This window comes from Hevea brasiliensis, chromosome 10 (assembly GCF_030052815.1).
Source record: "Hevea brasiliensis isolate MT/VB/25A 57/8 chromosome 10, ASM3005281v1, whole genome shotgun sequence".
In the NCBI taxonomy this organism is placed as follows: Eukaryota; Viridiplantae; Streptophyta; class Magnoliopsida; order Malpighiales; family Euphorbiaceae; genus Hevea; species Hevea brasiliensis.
The window spans coordinates 10496032-10515499 of NC_079502.1; the positions used below are offsets into that span (position 1 = coordinate 10496032).

General features: G+C 37.2%; 1 protein-coding gene across 2 annotated transcripts; it reads right to left on the reverse strand.

Moving 5' to 3' along the window:
* Nucleotides 1–10794: 10794 nt before the first annotated feature.
* Nucleotides 10795–13991, reverse strand: LOC110634534 (uncharacterized). Of its 2 annotated transcripts, none has more exons than XM_021783580.2 (9): nucleotides 13796–13991; nucleotides 13249–13685; nucleotides 13054–13155; nucleotides 12816–12897; nucleotides 12690–12709; nucleotides 12499–12559; nucleotides 11668–11741; nucleotides 11208–11315; nucleotides 10795–11042 (listed from the first exon to the last, which is right to left on the reverse strand). In XM_021783580.2, the coding sequence occupies exons 2-9, from the start codon at nucleotides 13651–13653 to the stop codon at nucleotides 10980–10982; spliced, it is 915 nt and encodes a 304-aa protein (XP_021639272.2). In that variant the 5' UTR covers nucleotides 13654–13685; nucleotides 13796–13991; the 3' UTR covers nucleotides 10795–10979. The 2 variants fall into 2 exon arrangements, with proteins under 2 accessions (XP_021639272.2, XP_021639271.2); XM_021783579.2 differs by having other exon boundaries at nucleotides 11208–11324.
* Between the last annotated feature and the right edge of the window lie 5477 nt (nucleotides 13992–19468).

The window sequence follows — 19468 nt, forward strand, 5'->3', positions numbered from 1 at the left end:
AGAACTTTCCTCCGATCTCCGCGTTTTGTTTGAATGAGGATTGGGTAAGAATTCTCCCTCGACCTCTTAAAGTATTTGGTTTAAGGTTTTAATGAAGGATCTCGGATAAGAACTCTCCTCTGATCTCCACGTTTTGTTTGAATGAGGATCAGGTAAGAACTCTCCCTCGACCTCTTACAGTATTTGGTTTAAGGATCTCGGATAAGAACTCTCCTCCGATCTCCGTTTTTTATTTGATTGAGGATCAGGTAAGAACTCTCCCCCGACCTCTTAAAGTATTTAGTTTAAGATCGAGTCTTTCACCGATCTCTTATATGACTACCTTGTCCGAACTCTTTGGCTGGCTACATCCAATCTCTCTCGGTTACTAATCTGAGGTCCAACCTTATTTCGGTTCCTGCTCTATTATGCTATTTCTTAGACTTGCTTAATAGCCTGACCTCATGACTTTTCTCCTGATTTCCTATTCATTCTTTGATTATTTTACTTATTTCAAAAAACACTATCACGTTAGGATATTGTCACCAACACTTTGCTAAATTAGCTAGAAGCTACTTGTAACCAGAACACCTATATTCGAAGGAAATAAAAACTAAGAACAAATAAATAACGTGAACTGGAGAATAGAAAAAGTAAACTCAAGAGAGTAATTTCTGGCCTAAAGGATCCAAATGGAGATTTTTAGTATAACTGAACTTAATGAGAATTTTGAGAATAAAAGCAGAGAACGTAAAACGAGAGCATTCAGAAAGGTGACAGTCTAGATACTTAACTGTATGAGGTCAAGGTTATCAAACTGACTTTGGAGATCACAAATATTGTTACGTTGAAGGCTGATGGTTCTGGGACCAATGCTTACTTTGAGATTGCGAGAACCAGGCTGAAATGCAGTTAAGTTGAAGTTACGGCTACCTAGTCAGAATGAGGTCAAGCTGAGAGAAGAATATATGAGTGATAGGGTGATGAAGACAAGGCTGAACAGAAATGGTATAGCAGAGTGATGAACAAACTGAAAATGAAGGATTTCAGGGTTTGAAAACTCTCTATCAATGGAGATACTCGAGAAAACTAGTTTCTGAAGTTTCTCAATTTTTATGCAAGCTTAGAATGGCAAAGCAGCAAGACTGGATTAAATTTCAGAGCCTTTCCACTATAATCACCACCATTTTTTTTGTCCGTCCCCTCTACAGTATTGCATGCAGGTATTTATAGGGAACAGGTGCTACTAATGAAGGGTCAGGATCTCCCCTTGGAGAGACGGAAGGTTTGGATTTAAAAGAACATAATCCGATATCTGAGAATTAAAGAGAATCAAAATGGATGGCTGGGATCCCATCCAGAATATCCGTCCTTTTTCTTCCTAATCCAACGGTTCAGGATCCTTCCTTACAAGATGGATCCGAGGGCTGGGAATAAAAGGCGCCGGACCTGTCGTCTGTTTTTGATCCAAGGGCTCCGAGTTTATCCTTGCAAGTATGATCAATGGTGAGGATTGTGATATACAGAACTGTCATAACCGTTTTTGGCGTCTGTCAGCAATGTGGGCGATTCTGCAAATGAGGCGTGCGGTGAAGATTTGATCACGCCTGCAACGCTTTAACTACCTTGGCTCTGATTTTGTAGAGAGTTATTGGAAGTTATCTTGTCCTCTTCGTGCATTCCGATCTCTTATTTCTTCCGATCTATTGTGACCCTTTTTCGATCTCTCATATCGAGCCCTTCTCCCGATCTCTCCCATTCTATAACCTTCCCTTTTATCCGAGCTGCCTCAGTCAAAGCATTTAATCTTCAGTTACCGATGCATCCGCTTCGGTTTCCGCAAGTAATAAATGCTCAGACCCCCTATATATATGCCTCAGCGGGGAATTTCTCCCACATTCCATTCCTCCTCTTCCCATTTTTCACTTCTCCTGTCCAAGTTTCTCCGGTAACAATTCCAACCATGGTGACCGCTTCTGATCTTTTTTCGATTGTTCTCTTTATTCCTCTACTGAAAATTTATGATCCCAGTGATTGGAGAATCATGAAAACCACATCTGATAACATTGAGAGAACCGGACTAATTTACCGATTAAGATCGAAAATGTCGATTGTGCCGATCTCAAATCGGTCTACCGATATAATCGGTGAACTGATTTTAGGCGAGAGGACTGCTAATTTCCCTCTAAATATCGGTGACTGCCTTTTGGAGTTCATTTGGCTCCTCACCACATCGGGAGTCTCGACTGCGGCTCAATTTTAGTCGATGACATCGATGATGACTCCTCTCATCATCATGAGAGTCATAGTCACTCCATCCAAGCTGCACATCTATCCGATGCTTATGGCTGACTTTCTAATCAAACACATCTTTTGATTCAGCCACAAGACTAGGCTTTGACATAGGCCCCTGCTAGGTAGGGTGTAATGCCGATCTTTAGAGATCGCCCAAATGATGTAATCTGTTCTTTAAAGGTTCTTAATGATGTAATCCGATCTCTTGAGATTGCCCAAATGATGTAATCTGACCTTTTGGAAATGAAATGAAATTTTATTTGACAGTTGTCATTTAATTATTGCATTGGTTATTTTTCGATCTCTAATGTACATATCCGATCTGGTTCCTAACTAAATCACCCTTAGCCGATCTGTAACTCTGAACATCCGCCTTAATCCAACGATCTTAGCTAGCCGATCTCCTTTTATTTTATTTATGGTGTTTCTAAAATCTTCCTGCGATGTGTCAGGGAAGTGGGTGGATTTCGTTAACCGATGCGTCGCTTGGGACACTGTGAGCATTGAATGCTCAGACGGGTATAAATAGGGGAAGGGTCAATCAGTTACTCCCTTATGTCATTTTCAGCACTTTGCGAGCAATTCCAAAATTCTCTCATTTCTTCAAGTTTTTCCGACGCCGATCACATTCCGGTAAGGGTTTTGATCTTTTTCTTAGTTAAACTTCTTTCATTTCTTTGAAAATGAGTGGCGCCGACGGTCAGAGAGCGGTGAGCCCTCCTTTCGTCCATGTCTCGTGGTCATTGGATGAAGTTGAGGTGATTAGGTCGAGTGGGCGTCCTGAGCCTCCTACGACCTCTGTTTCAACCCGTGGTCAAGCGGCACAATAAGGACGAACACATTCTTCTTGGAGAGAAAATCTTCCCGTGGATGAGTTGCCGTTGATCCTCCAAGAAATCGATCTGCAGTCGATCAGTCAAGAGTACAACCTTCGGATCGACTCATACGAGCTTATTAGATGCCATGGCAATCTCCGAGCCGATCACTTCTTTGAAGAAAATGATGCAATCATGATATATGTAGAGCAATTAAAAGCCGGGCTCTTGTTTCCTCTTGACAACTTCTTCAAGGACATTCTGAAGTTCCACCACATATGTATAGCCCAAGTACATCCAAACTCATGGCGAATTCAGGTGGCTTTCAAAGGCTTATGCCGAGCCAAGAAGCTCGAGCCTATAGCAAAAGTTTTTGTCGAGCTGCATAGACTTACTCGTCGAAAGGACAACGAGTATTGGTTCTTCCAAGCCAAACCGCACTGTGGGCTTTTTACCGATCTCCCCTTTTCACTGAAAAATTGGAAAAATCACTTCTTTATGTTGAGGAGAAAGATCCCGAATGGTTTTGAGGGTTTCCCATGTAGCTGGCAGCATCTGGGCCCATCAATTCCAAAGAAGATCGCCCTAAGCAGGGATGAGGGTGCCATGGTAATGGAATTAAAGGATCAGGCGGCTACTCAAAAGTATTCGTGCCTATACGCTGTCATGGCCAAACTGAGATGGTGGCTGATGCGGATGATCGCCAATGAAAATTATGAACTGCAGCTCTCTGACCTTGGACCCGGGACCGGTATAACCTAAATCTTTAGTCTCCCGATTTAGGTAATCTCACTAACTGTTTTTTTGTGCAGAAATGGCTGTAGGTGAAGGCGTAAAGGAGAGCCGCAAGCGGAAAAGAGAAGTCTCCCGGAAGGTACAAGAAATGAAGATCGCCGCGGCATCACAGACAGCAGGGCGGGATTCGGGAGAAGCGCCGGGAGACTCGTCCCGACCTTCGAGGCCACCGATCTCAGAAGTAGAAGTAGCTCCTTCTCCCCCTCGATAAGAAGAGCCACCACCTCCACTTGTTCCTTCTAATGCGGAAGGTGGGCCTTCCCAACCTACTGTGAGGACCCTATCTCGAGGTGCCCAGGTCTTTATTCATTCCTTAGAGAAGAACCGATCAGTTCGGGAGAATCTGGGCTTGGCCAAGGTTCTGGGAGCTTCCATCTGCCTCCAGGAAGATCGGAACAGGTTGACCCCTGGTAGCATTGACGATCTCCTGGCTCAGACGATGAGTTTGAGCGTAGAGAGCCTGGTGAATTAGCATATAATCAGGGAAAAGGCTTATCTTCTGAGGCAAGAAATTCTAAAAGCGGTCCAGGACGCAGCTTCTGCCCAAGCCCAACTTTCATCCGCCCATGACTATATTGCTGAAATCGAAGGTCGGATGAAATCCTATGAGGATAAGTTGGCCGAACAGGCTCGTGAACTTGGAGAAGCTCGGGCGCTCTGAACTGTCGATGTTGCTCGCCTTACCGAAGAAATCAAAGCGAAAGAAGAAGAGGCTGTGGCAAGGGAAGCTGATGCTTATGTGAATGCCCACAGCGATCTTCTGGCTGAGCTCAAGAGGCGTTATCCTGGGGAAGACTTCTCGTGGATGGTGGATCTGGCTCCTCAAGACAAAGAGGAGAGCGAGGAGGAAACCGAGAGAGAGAGAGAGACTGAGCGAAATGTCAATATACTTGGAGAACAGGCTGGGGGTGACCCTCCAGTCGAATGACTTGTAACCTTTATTTTGATATGAAATAAAATCCCTTTTGTTCAATTTTTTGATGAGATCGAAAAGTATCCAACTTGTATGAGTGCTTGATTGTTTGAAAGTATTAGGACCTCAAATTTAATAGTGATTATTAATCTAAGTATAAGAGGTCAAGAGAACATTGTAACCATGAGATCGGCCTAAGCCGAGACCAAACACCGGATAGAACTTTAAACCATTAAAATTGGAAACTTGATTTGAACACTTAAGATCGGAAACACCATTAAGTCGGACTGAAACCTTAACTTTATTAAACGATTTTCCACAATATTTATAAAGGAGAGATCAAAAATAAGACTGGATGGTACGAAGACTTGATATTTAATTTGGTTTCCTTTGACGAGAGATCGAAAATGAGATTGGATGGTATGGGGACCTGATATTGGTGTGATCTCCTTTGTTGAGAGATCGGAAAGCATTTGACTAGATGCGGGATCGGTTTATTTCCTAATCAAATTACTTGTAACCGAAGAATGTCAGTTGGGGTCAATTTTCAAAGTTCATTGTATGGTGTCGACAGTGCTGATTTTCTGCTTTAATTCTTTCACATGTGATAACCCCTAATCATATGTCAAGGTAATTGCCCCCCCTTTCAAGAACTTAGGAGGCTTTGGCTCTTCTTCCTCTTCTGTTGGCTCATAGCGCAAACCATGACTCGTGATCTACCCCTTTATCTCAAGAAAAGTCACCAGACCATCTATACTTTCTCTTAGGCCTGTGCTAAGAAAAAACTTCATCCCTTTCTTCATAGTAGCCACTTTTAGATCCATCTAGTTTTTATAGATCCCAATAACTTGAAAATCAGACACTAGTGGAACTGAACCATCTAGTTGTAATACAACTACCTCCTCATCAAAATTGGTCCAAACATCTAAAGGACCCTCATCATAGCTAGAATTATGAAAAATGTCAACAACCATTATAGACTGAGGTTCATTGGGCTTTTGGATGGGTTGGATAGGTCCATTGGGCTTTTGGATGGGTTGGATAAAGTTAATAATTTAGGGTGATGGAGATCATGTAGAGACCTGGTGTAGGTGAAAATTTTGGTTATGTATAGGGCTAGTGTGGGTTTTTTTTTTTCGGTTTATTTTTTGGGTCAATTGTCCTTTTGGCATTAATTAGGTCTTAGATATCATGCTTAAGTTGAAAGCATTAGTCGGTGTCATGACTGTGGGCATTGGTAGAACCGATAACATTGGTTGATATCATAGCTAGGTGGGAGTGGATTTGGTAGTGGTCTGGGTGCTAAGAGCTGTAGGAGGTCTTGAGCTTTGAGACACTCCAAAACTTCGAATAAGGGTTGGCTGAATTGAAAAAATCTCCTTTGGGTGTGAGACACAATTTGAACCTCAACAACTTTAATGCCACTTAATTGGCCTACCTCGGGGCCTCTTTCTAAAGTTGACCACAATTTTCTTTTCTAGCTCAAATATCTTGGCGTTTAATATTTCATCAAGTATGGCCATAGTTTTTTCCATCTTAAGTAGTGCAGGTGAAATCCTTACTAGTCTCTTCTCTTCCCTAACCCAAGTGACCTGATTGGAAGTCTCTTTGGTGTGTTTTGAGGCTATGTTTGCTAAAAAAAAATAGGATTTAAGGGTTAACCTAAGTATGCTATGTACATGAATGCAATGCATGAATGGACCATTTTTTTTTTTCCTTTACTTTTACAAAACCAAAACCGAACCATACCAATAGAACCAAAACTAAACCAAAACCAAACCATAAAAACTAAACTAAAATCAGGCCAAAGACTGAATTAAAACCAAAAAAAAAAAAAAACTCAAGAACTGAATCTTCGCCTCCTTATACCTTCAACTCTTACGTGCAGGGTAAGAGAAAATTCTATCCTAGGCTACGGTACACTGGACACACCAACAGGGGATGGTCCAGGATGATCTTCCCCTCACAAACAAATGATTTATATCCTTAAAGTTTAACTATAAGTAAGCATGCTCTTGCTAAACATGGGTTTTGAAATGGACTTGGGCCTATACACACATTGGGCCTATGCATAGGCCTAGGTTCATCTCAACTACCACTAGAACTTATGGTTTGAACAGTAAGGTTATAAATTTAGCACAACAAAAATCTATGGGGTACCTAGGATTGAAATCTATGGCTCATGGGCTTCATTGGGTAGGAAAAGGGTCACCTATGCGAGAGCTTGTCCATTAAGCACAATGGCCGGAGCTGTGGCTTTTTTATATACTCGAAGGTATAGGCATGGGGTGCTAGCATTCACCAATTCCTCATAGCTTGAGTAGAGCTATGGTCTCCTTGGCTAGTACTGACGGGGCTAAAAAGGGTAAGGGTGATCCGTATGATAGTGTAATACAATACAAAAAGTTTAACAAAGGAATAATATTAGACTAATAGAAACATGTTGGAGTAACTGTCCATTTAATACCCAGTGGAGTCGCCAAACTATAGGGCAGGGGGGGGCATGAGGCAAAATATCATTAATTAGAATTATATAAAATACACCAAGTAATGCCTAGGAAAGATGGTGGAGTCATAATAGTCTCACTTAAGTACCACCTCCTTAGACAGCATTTCCTAGACATGCACTTCATACAATCCTAATAGAATTAAACCACTGGTAAGTACCGTCTTCCCATAATACTACCACAGTACTAAGGATTTATGCCACGAAGGCATAGATAGACAGAAATCGCCACCCGAGTAATAATCGGGACATATTTAGTGTTTCTTCCGAGGGTTATGGGTAGCAACTTACTCCTTGCAGAGTTTCCACAACCGTCATTACCATAGCCCAATGTCTAGGTTCGGGATAGTGGGTATGTAAGGGGAAGGTGTTAGGTACCCCTTACGCCTGGTCTAACCTCATTGATTTGAGTGCCAGTCATCTACTAATGTTTCTAGAAGTCTTGTTTATTATTCCTTTATTAAATTTTATCCTAAAAAATGTAATTCTAATCCTACATACGTAAGTAATTCACAAAAGAATTGTTGTTTACACACAATTTTCATGTACAAGTAATTCCTATTTATGGGATTGCTAATTATTTAAATGATATTTACCAGATGACTAAAATTAATTTATTATTGAGAATTTAATTTACAAACAAATTCATTTCAAATAACCCTACGTTTCTATTTAACCTAATTAATTAATTTTTACCAAGTTACTCTAAGGATAATTGAACTAAGTTAATTATGTACATGTGTAATTTATTCTAATATCACATAAGGCCCAAACAATCACAATCTAATAAAGATTTCTAATATGCAGATTTATTTTACAATTACCAAGTATTAAATTAAATTTATTTTACATGCTAATGTTAATTTAATTTACAAACAAGATTAATTTTAATTTATAAAGTATTTATTTAAATTAATTACATGCAAAAGTCAGTTAAATTAAAAACAAAATTAATTTTAATTTACCAAAAATTCTATTATTACTACAATTTCATGCCAATGGTTATTTGAGGAGTTTAGAGCTACTTACTTGTTGGTAAATGCAGTTGCCATTGGGGCAACCTACCCTTAAAAAAGGGTATTCTCTTTTAGTATGACAATGATATCCCTGGCTTACTCCCATTTAGCTCCACATAAGCTCTACGCAAATGCCCTCTTTGGTACTTACCTTAGGACTACTTATCAATTTTGTTTGAAATAAAAAATAAAGAAACTAAAGAAAATAAAAGAAATAAAGAAAATATTAATAACAATTTACATTGGATTCTAACTCTAGTATCCTAAAGGGTTAAGATTCCTAATCAGTTACAACTACCTAATGGTCTAAGTCTTCTAACATGATCCAAACACTTCATAACACTTCTTGAATTAAAAGAAAACAGAAAAATAGATCAAATATCAATTAAAACCCAAGAAAATACAAGAACATGCATAAATATACAATTTCTAAATTCTGGTAGATTAACGGTAGCATGAAATCTGATTTTTTAAAAATAATTAGACATATCTAAAAATCATAAAAAAAAATTACAGAAGACAGCCTGCATATTATACAAGATCATAAAATTTATAAATCAAACAAAACTCTAGCCGAATGGTCTACATAAATGGTAACTTTTCTAAGTGACAGAATCGTACTACTTTTTTGTAAAATTCATAACTCATTAACCACAACAGATATGAATGCAAAACCAATTAGAAAAGATTCATAAGATTCTGAAATTAATTTTACACACTATATTTACACAAAAATATTAAGAAACAAGAGAGATATGGGCTCCACAATTCGGGTATCCTACAAATCGGATTTTACAGGAACCCTAACTTCAAACAGGCATAACTTATAAAATATTAAAGTTTTTTTAGTGATTCTTGAGCCTAAAATTAATAGAATTTCGTGTAGAATATGAATATAATTTTTACAATTTTTTTTACAGATTCAGAAAATAACGAAAAATAATAAAAATACGAGAGACAGAAAACTGAACATATGCAGAGTTGTGTATCCCCTCAAATTAAAGATGATTACATGATCTATATGAACATATAAAATAAATTAAAAATAAGGAATATAGAATTAAATATTGCATGACATAGATTTTGAAAAGAAAATAAAAAACTAACCTTTAATAAATATCGCTAGAAAAAAAGAACTAAAAAAACTTTGACTATTCCTTTTTTTAATTTTTTTTTTATCTTTTTAACCACCTTTTTTTTTTCTCTTTTTCCTCCTCTTTTTCTTTTTATTTTTTTTATCAGTAAGGTATTTATAGGGTTTTGGGAGAGAGGTATAATAGGATTTGGAGTCCTAGTGTGATAAAGTTCAGATAACTTAAACAACTAGGATTGCAGAATTTGGGTGAGACTGAGATATGGATGAGGTGTTTCAACCAATAGAAAGAGAAGGGGAAGACACCAATAGAAAAGATGTGTGGTAGGGTTTGAAGTCCTAGTGTGATAAAATTCAGATAACTTAAATAATTGTAATTGAAAAATTTGGATGAGATTGAGATATGGGTGAGGTGTTCCAAAAAATAGTAAGAGAGAAAAAGGGGGTGAGAGCAATAGGGAGTGAGGAAGAGAGTGGAGCCAATGGGGGAGAGAGAGTTTGTATAGGAGAGGGACAGAGAAAAAATATTTTTTTATTTTAATTTTCAAAAAATAAATTAAATTGGTCCTATTTAAAATTCCTAACTAAGTTTTCTTAGGCTCATAACGCCTAATTAAACTCAATTAGGTCTATTTAAGAACTATCCATATCAAATTTAAAGAAAACAAAATTTTATTTAAATTAAATTAATTTCCCAAAAAAAGCGTATTATTATTATTTTTTTTTCAAGATCATGCCATGAAATTAATAATTCAGTTTCATGCCTTCAATTATATCTTACAATCAGACAATTTTTCATCATCAAATTTTCCACGGCCTCAATGCACATACTCATCACAAAATAAGAGTTTACAGTAATATACTTTATTGTTTGAACGTGCATTTTACCAAAGATTTCTATTATATCAACTACTTTTGTATAATTCCCATTGAAGCATACATTCAGGGTGATTGCAGGCAGACACTTTCAAAGCAAACTCCCCAATAATGATATTTTTAAAAATTATTAAGATACCATAACATTTTACTTAGTCAATAAATTAAATTTATTTAAATTTAATTTTGAATAAATTTAATTTAAATTTAAAAATAAAAATTTTATGATTTAAATAGATTAAAATAGAAGTTGAAAGATTAATAAAATTTTCTATTATTGTTTCCAACCTCAAGCTCCCTATCCTGGACATTCGAATTCATGTGTTACTGTTCAGCCATCACCATGCCAAATCTTTAAAAGAAATTATGTTAATGTTATTAAAATTCAAACTCAAAACCTCACTACTTTAAAAAGTCATTTCAATATCAATGAGTCAAAACCCATTATTTTTTTATACTTATCCATTGTGTTATTTTTTAGTTGAACATATTTGGGTCCTATTCCATCAAGGAAGAAAAAGTCCATGTAAATGAAAATCAAATACCATGTAAGTTAGATATTCAAATAATGCATTTCAAAACATTAGAGAGACATAAAGGTGGGCTTTCCTGTGCACTAATATTATCGCTATATCAATTTCCCCAAGTTGGCATGGAGTTTTTCCCAGCAAAAAATATTATGTCAACAATATCAATCATCATCAGAACCGCTGTCTTCCGAGATCTTGCCAATATCATCTGCTACAACTTTATCCTGCATCATATTGCATATATTTCTTTATAAGAACAAGAAAACCAGTATGCATGCAAATTGCCGCTGTTGTGTCCATGCATGCTTTACAGAGAGAGAATCATAGGCGTTGTTTATGTTTTTTCTTTTAGTAAAGGAGAGAGATTTGCAAGAATAGTAAAGTCTTACTGGCATCTTATCCCAGTCCTTCAACTTGGAATTTGTTAGCATGTAGTTATCACGTAATGGAGCCCAAGAGGGCCCTTCACTATCCACTGGGCCAGAAGATTTATGAACCTGCATGTTCTGATCACATCGTCAAACTCAGTGGAAAATATCGAACAACCAGATATGTTCCGGAGATATGATCCAAAGCAGACATAACGTCCAATTGCACAATGTTAAGCACTGCTAATTACTCACCGCTCAGAAGTGATGGTTCTATTGTAGATTATGTAATTATATTTGGCACACAAACTCATCTTAGGCAAAGATTTTGCTCAGAGTGAAACAAGTGTAATATTTTAGATTGCAAGAAAAAATAAGATATAAAATAATTCAGCTGCATATACAAAGGCAATAAATACAGAAAATAGCTCCTTAGATGACAGGTAGGGCTGAACCAAGAAAGAATATAGAAATCACAAACCTTAGCATTACGGTCAGACACTGGTGTCTTGCCTAACTCAGAAAAGAAGGCTTCTTTCCTCCGCTTCTTTATAACTGACAAGATTCAGACCAATTTAGTTAGAAGAAGAGGGCTAAAAGCCATGAAATAAAAATCACACAATAAGGATTAGCCATAAGAAGACAAAATTAACATTCTCAAGTCAAAATTAACTACTGCAAAATAGAAGAACAAGGATCATACAAGCATTTTGCACCAAATAAAATTGTAATTATCCAAATTTGGCCCATAATGGCAACAAAATGAATGGCATAACATACAGTTTTGTGCTTTTAAACACAAAAGGCATGAACTGTATTAAACTTATACAGCATGGCATGACTCAATAAGATAATCTCACATCATCAATGGAGTCTCCCCAACTGAAGTGCTAGCACATAAATTGAGCTAAGGACAGGGCAAGAGCCTCTCAAATATAGAAGGGAAACAGAGCTTCACTAAAACAGCAGCATAGCCTCAATTCTAAATGTTAAATAACCAATATCATTATGGTTTCCAAATGGGGTAAAAGAGCAACTAACAATCCACAGTATTAGCTTTATGATATATGAATCATTGACAAATGGATTAATTGAGCTGCAAATAAGCAGTAACTAGTCATTCAATAAATGGTTATGCTTAGAAATGAGGGAAAATATCACATCTAATTCAAATATAACAAATATGTATTATTTTCAACCCCTTGTAATTCAACAATAAATGGAAATTGTTAATTTATACCCAAAATCCAGTAAAAGTGGCAGTATCAAGACAAAGGGGATTGAAATTCTAGTTGCTACTTGATGAGCATACCTTTTGCATCTTTTGTTCTTGAAGGATCCAATCCTTTCTGTGCATTTTGTGCCTTGTTAACCTGGATAAGATAAAAAAAAGAAAGCTAAGTCTTAGTATAAAAGAAAGAGTGAACAATAAAAAGAGAAAATCAAACAAGTACAGATTTTGAAAGGAACACAACATAATAAAACTTTGAGAAATGAACTTACAGCATTAAATAACTTGACCACTGAAACACCAGCAACATAAAACAGTAAATATTATCTGTGTCAGTATGAGTAACAACAGTAACATTAAGTTGAAACACAAAACATACATCAAACATAATTCAGTACCTCCTTTTGTGGCAACACCGATAAGAAACTTTTCATGTGAGTCTAAGTAATTAGCAGGCTTCACATGGCCCTTCTCTCCCACCTATTAAGTCAAAGAAATGAGTAACAGAATAGATTGATATTATTGAAACATAGATGGGAAGATGGAAACAGCCAGCAAAAGAGAACATATAAACTTGTCCAACGAAATTTGAGTTTTAAACAGCATAAACAAAATAATAAAATGAGGTGAAAATACCAATTGTTTCTCCTTCTTGGCCTCTCTCTTGACCTTCCTTTCTGCATCCTCCTCAGCAAGCTTCTCCGCCACAAGCTTCTCGTGTCCCGATAACACCGGTCCCTGCAAATCCACCAAAAGATTTTCACGTTCCCCATCTCTTCAACCAGAAAATAAGGAAAAAAAAAATCCCACGAGTCAATGTAGCCAGCTCACCAGTGAATCATCAGATACACTCTTCTTCATAATACTCTTAAAAGCAATCCTAAATGCTCTACAACCCTCGCTGAATTTAGTAATTCCAGGCTGAATTTCATCATCTTCTTCTTCATTTTCAGGCTCTTCAACTTCAATGCCAAAATCCTGCTTATCATCATCCTTCAAAGACACTGTCTTTTCATCTCCAATACCATGGGTACTCTCATCCTCATCATCATCATCAGAATTGTAATCACGTGCCTTCTTCCGAAGTAGTTTCTTCATTTTGGGATCTATTTTGACTCTCTCTTTAATACCCTGAAACTGCTTTTGCTTCTTCTTTGCCTTGTTGCTTTTCTTATGCCCTGATTTTCTCTTTCTTAAGGATTTAATCGATTCTGGCACACGGGTTTCCTCGGCCATCGTTTACTTGAATGTTTCAACAAGTATCAGTGCTTCAAAATCAACCAAAAAATATTTAGGACCATACTATAGGAGAAATTCTTGTTGCACATTGAATAAAAACAAGGAATTAAAAGGACAAGATTGCTAGGATTAGGGTTACCTGGTGAGTGATTAGAACAGAGGACGAAGGATGGTGCAGCTAATCACTTGCTCTTGCAGCTGCTTCTTTCTCGTCTACTTAAGAATCTAAGATGGAGACGGGAACTAGGGTTCACTGCAAATTGCAAAACCCTATCTGGGAATTCTATTTTCTTACTTTAACATTTTTATTAATTAAATAATTATTAGACGCGGATATTTTACAAATCGAAATCAAGCCCAACCAATACGACTCAAAATTTATCGGGTAAATCACAATTTAATCTGACAAAATTTATAAATTAATTCACATATTTTTAATATATACCAATTCATTACTTAATATTTTAATAAACTCATAAATTAATTTTACAAATCATATTTAAGTGGTTATTAATTTTAATAAAAATAATTAAAATATTATTTACTATATTTTTTTATCTATAATAATTTAATTTTTAAATTTATTAAAACTTGTCTCTATAAATTATAATTATTAAAAATGTGAAAAATCCCTCAAAAATTTTAATTAATTACAAAAATGATCCACATATTTTACAAAATGATCCCTAAGTAGTATAACTATTTATAAATAGTCCTTATTATATTTTTTAAATTTATAAACATATAAGGATTAATTTATAAATAATTATAATTATTGAAGTACAAATTAATTACTATAAGATCCTTATATTTTCATTAATTACAAATTCATCTTCATATTTTAACAATAAAAAAACATAAATACAATTTAATAATTATTTTATAAAATTATACACAATTTAAAACAATTAAAATTATTATTTATTAATATTTAATTTTATAATTAATAAATCTTTTGTAAAATTAACTATCAATTATGTTAAAAATCTTAACTTGTAATTTATTTAATTTGTAAAATTAAAATTTAAAACAATGAAAAAATTTTAATTTTTCTACATTAGGAACTATTTTGTTAATAAATCAACAACTATTTTATTTAATATTGAAATTTATAAATAAAGAGTATTTTGATATTTTTTTAAATAATGGTAATTTAAAAGAAAAATTGGATGGAGAGACTAATTAATAAGTTTATTAATATGTAAATAACTAAATAAATGAGTTTTAAAACTCGGGACAGCACGAAACGTTACGAGGCTCTAATACCAGTTGAACCGAATATGATATCCTGTCCAGACAAGGCACCAAATTCTCTTTATTCCAGTCCACGGGCCCAAACCCTCTATCAGAAGATGCACAGGTTGGAGAATCACTCCTCCCCCTTCTCAGCCCCTACAACATTTATAGACGATCTGGATCTTTAACTAGATTTATCAAATCTCTCATCTCTTCTAGAAGATCCTTATCTAAGGAGTATGTTCAAGCTTCTCGAATGGATCAGTGCTCTCTTCATAGCTCATCAGCTGAACAGTACATGACTTTAGAAATCCCACCTCAACTAATTCCAAGATGGAGACAGGAGGGATTTTTCTCATCTTCACTTTGGAGCCGTTAGGCTTATCCTCAGTCTACATGGAAGGCGTAGGCTTCCAATCACGGCTAGGGTGTCACTTCTTGACGCTAGATTCTTACAATATAAGTATGCAGTAATTGGAACGTGTCTTACCACTTTACATGCTGGGAGCGTGGTATTAACATTTTTTTCCAAATTATAATCTCTCACTAAGAGATCCACATCTTAGAACTGCCCTCAAAGTCCAAGTTCAACTTACAGGCGCAGCACAAGTAACATCATCCATGATGGCTACTCTGCATCACTAGATCATCTACAGGCTGCAAGACCATGCAATAGATCTATCACAGCCATCCGTCTCCAATGATGCTTTGCTCGTCTTGGCTGATACTGAGACTACTCCAACGATAGTCCAAATACCTAGGCAACTGCCTAGAAGTGAACTTGAACAGTTTATTCCAAAGGATTGGTTAACAAATTATGAAAGGCTTCATTCAACTTCTCAACCGATCCAGATTACAGAATCTTCTTTCAAAAGAAATGTTGATGGGACTGTACAGACTACCTTCCAGCCACCTTGACACTCCATAGGATCCTTACCTGTGTTTCAGACCATGATGTTCCAGCCATTAGAAAAGGAGCAGGAAGATTATCTCATCGGAGTAGTGACTCTAGACAACCATTATATCTATCCCCAGAGGATAGATGGTCATTGTCCCTGGGATCTCTCAGGATCTGGAATGTGTGATGAAGATTGTGATTGTTGCGACAATTACTGGGAAATGAATACGATCATCCTTTGTCTGATAAGAACTGGAAGAAGTTTACCAAGAAAACTAAGAAGGCCTCTTGCAGACCACAACAAGTTTTCAGAAGAGACTATCCAGATAACAGTCCATAGCTTGGCATCCATGAAGAAACCAAGCAGAAGAAACCTCTTCCCATTTATGAACTTGCTCTAGAGATCATCAGAGAAGAAGATTGGAGGCAACCTCGGAGACAGCCTCCTCCTCCTCTTAAATCAACATCTTCTCCTCCCCCTGCACTACCCTTGGTGCAAATTTGTATGATGTTCTCTCCTGCCTCTTATGAAGCAGATTTTCCTCCACTAGCTCAACAGACAGACCAACAAACCAAAATCTCTACCAGACCTTTCATTCATTCAACTAAGGTTGACACTGAAGGTCAGATAACCCTGATCACTTAAGCTGAAGAAGTTCTGAATTGGCAAACAAAGAATGCAGTTGTCCAGAACAAGACATTACAATGGATTAACTCCAAGATTGATCAAGTCCTTATGAGGACTCAGCATATTGATCAAAAGGTCGATTCTTTCACTGCATTCGCTCAAAACATGTAAAGAGATTTACAAGGGAAGATTACACAGCTTGACAAGGATTTAAAATCCTTGATCCAACAACAGAGATTTGGCATGGAGTTCAACCAGAAGGAAGCTGAAATCAGAAGGCTAAAGAAACAGTTAGCCCAGGTTGAAGCAGACCTGCACAAACCTACAAAAGCCCCTGTTTCTTACAGCCCATTCTCCACACAAATGTCTCATAATCCTTTCCTCCTCACTCCTGAACCTGCTTACTCCCCTTTCGGCCCTTTCAACTATTCATATGAACCAACTCCGACCACATACAAGCCATCTCCTTTATTTAGACCAACTCCTACACCTATCCGGTATGAACTTAAGAGCCCATCTTCTTCGGAATAATCTCATCCTCCAAAAAGAATAATTGATAAAGGCAAGGATAAAATGTATCCTGATCCTCCTCCTCAGCACATGATATCAATACATTCTAAGCCAGAAGATGACTATTCAGAAGAGTTATCCAGTGATGATAGTGAGGATGGACAAATGGACGTTATGACATTGCTCATGGCTGATCCACCGCTAGCCTCATCCCAAACAGGTCCTTCGCCAGCCACAGGTTCTACTAGTGGCACTACGGGTCCCACTATTGGACCTCCTCAAGCTCAAGATCCGCATGTAGAAATTCTTGAGGATGATCCAATCTTGGATTTTAATTTCCACGGAGCCCAACAACAATCCAGGCCCATGTTTCACATTATATGATGTTCCCCCATCAAAGTGGAGAGATCGCCTTGCGGAGTTCAAAGCTTGGCTCGATGTCCAAATGCTTTGAGATGGTGCTGATTCTCATGCTGTTCTTAGAGAATTCATATCTCGAACTGTTGGTACATTACAAGACTGGTTTGCCTCCATTGGAGAATGTCATAAAGCCCAGTTTTGTCATCTAAATACTTTGCAAGCTATTAATGCTATTTTTGCTGAATTCCTTGGAGAAGCTTCATTATACAGCAAACAGTTACGCTAGGAGTATTTTGACATGCGATGTTGTTCTTTGAAAAGGACAGATATCGAGAGACATTATCAGCGCATGGCTCAGCGTTACTACCTGTTGAATGGGTATAATGATGTCAATCTCAGGCATATATACATTGCCTCTCTCCCAGAGGCTCTCCAACCCACAGAAGCATTGCTGCTACCCGAAGAGCAATGAATGATATCACCATCAGAGAAATCCATCAGATGACTTTGGCCTGCCTGGACAAGATGTGTGAGCAGCAGAAGTTGTTCAAGGATATTATTGATAACAGTTAGGCCTTGAAAAATGTTTACCAGAAGTCCCACCTTGCTATCAAATGTAAGGAAAAGAATTGTGAGTGCAGACCTAAGAAGAAGGGACACTACAAGAAGTATTCTGGTTCTTCAGGATCAAAACCCCCTTTCAAACAGCGAAAAGGAAAGAAGCCAGTCAGATATTTTCAAAAAAGGAGAACGGGCACAAAGAAATCTGATCGACGCTACATTTGTGGCAATCAGGGTTACTATACAAAGAACTTCCCCAAAAATCCTAACAAGGCTGTTAAACTCTCACAGCACATCCAGCAGGCTTCTCACATTTCCTTAGAAAATGATGATATTGAATCTTTGTTCTCTGAACAAGATCAACCAGATGAAGAAACTGTTTTTGCCCTTAGAACAGATACTGACTTTGATTCTCTATCTTCAGAAGAATCAGAGTCCGATACTGAGGCCCATTACCCTTCTTACCTAGCCCAACATATCCAATCCTCTCATCCAGCTCACAACTCAGACACTATTCCAATCCCACTAGTACCACTTCACATCCTTCCTAGTAAGTATGATCGGCCCATCAGCGTAATTGGCTTTCTTGATATTGGAGCCCATAAAAGCATGATGAACCCAGCCATTTTACCTCCAGAATACTGGGTCTCTCATACAAAATATTTTAAGGCAGCAGATGAAAATATTTTCAAAACTAGACTCATTACAAAACAGCCCATTGGGATTCAGTTCTTTCCCACCTGTATTCTTTGGACCAAAGTTATTGGGTCAGACCTTCCTGATGAAGACTTGCTAATTGGTTTTGACTTATACCAGCAAGCAAAACATCTGAAGATCCTTCCAACAGGATTGAAATACAAAAAGGAATTTTCAGCCATTCACCTCTGTTCCAAGACTATACTCTTTGACTGATGCCTCAGCTGAATTCCAAGAACACAAAGAACTTCTCCTGAAATGCTATGCTGACTCTCATGCGTAGTTCCATCATTACCACCCTTTTTGAAAAAATCCAGAGTTCTTTGTCAACCTTAATGAGGATATAAATCCGATCAGAGCATCACATCTAGGGATGAACCCAACAGACCTAGCCTTGGCTCAAGAAGAGTGTAGACAGCTACTCTAACAGGGTCTCATAGAACCCATATCCTCTCAGTGGGCTTGCCAGGCTTTTTATGTGGAAAAGAGATCTAAAAGGCTAAGGGGAAAAAAGAGACTTATTATTGACTATAAACCCCTCAACCATTTCCTTCAGGATGACAAGTTCCCTTTACTAAAACCTGAAACCTTGTTCACCCAACTCCATGAGGCCCATATCTTCTCAAAATTTGATCTCAAAGCTGGATTTTGGCAATTGGGCATCAACCCCTCAGATAGGCCCAAAATAGCCTTTTGTATCCCTACAGCCCAATACCAGTGGACTATTCTCCCATTTGGCCTCAAGACATCCCCATCTGTTTTCCAAAAGGCCATGACAAATATCTTCGAGCCCATACTCCACACTGCCCTCATCTATATAGATGACATCCTCTTGTTCTCAAAAGATGTCACAGCCCATAAAGAGCTTTTATCCACTTTCCAAACCTTAGTGGATTCCCATGGAATTATGCTGTCCGAAAAGA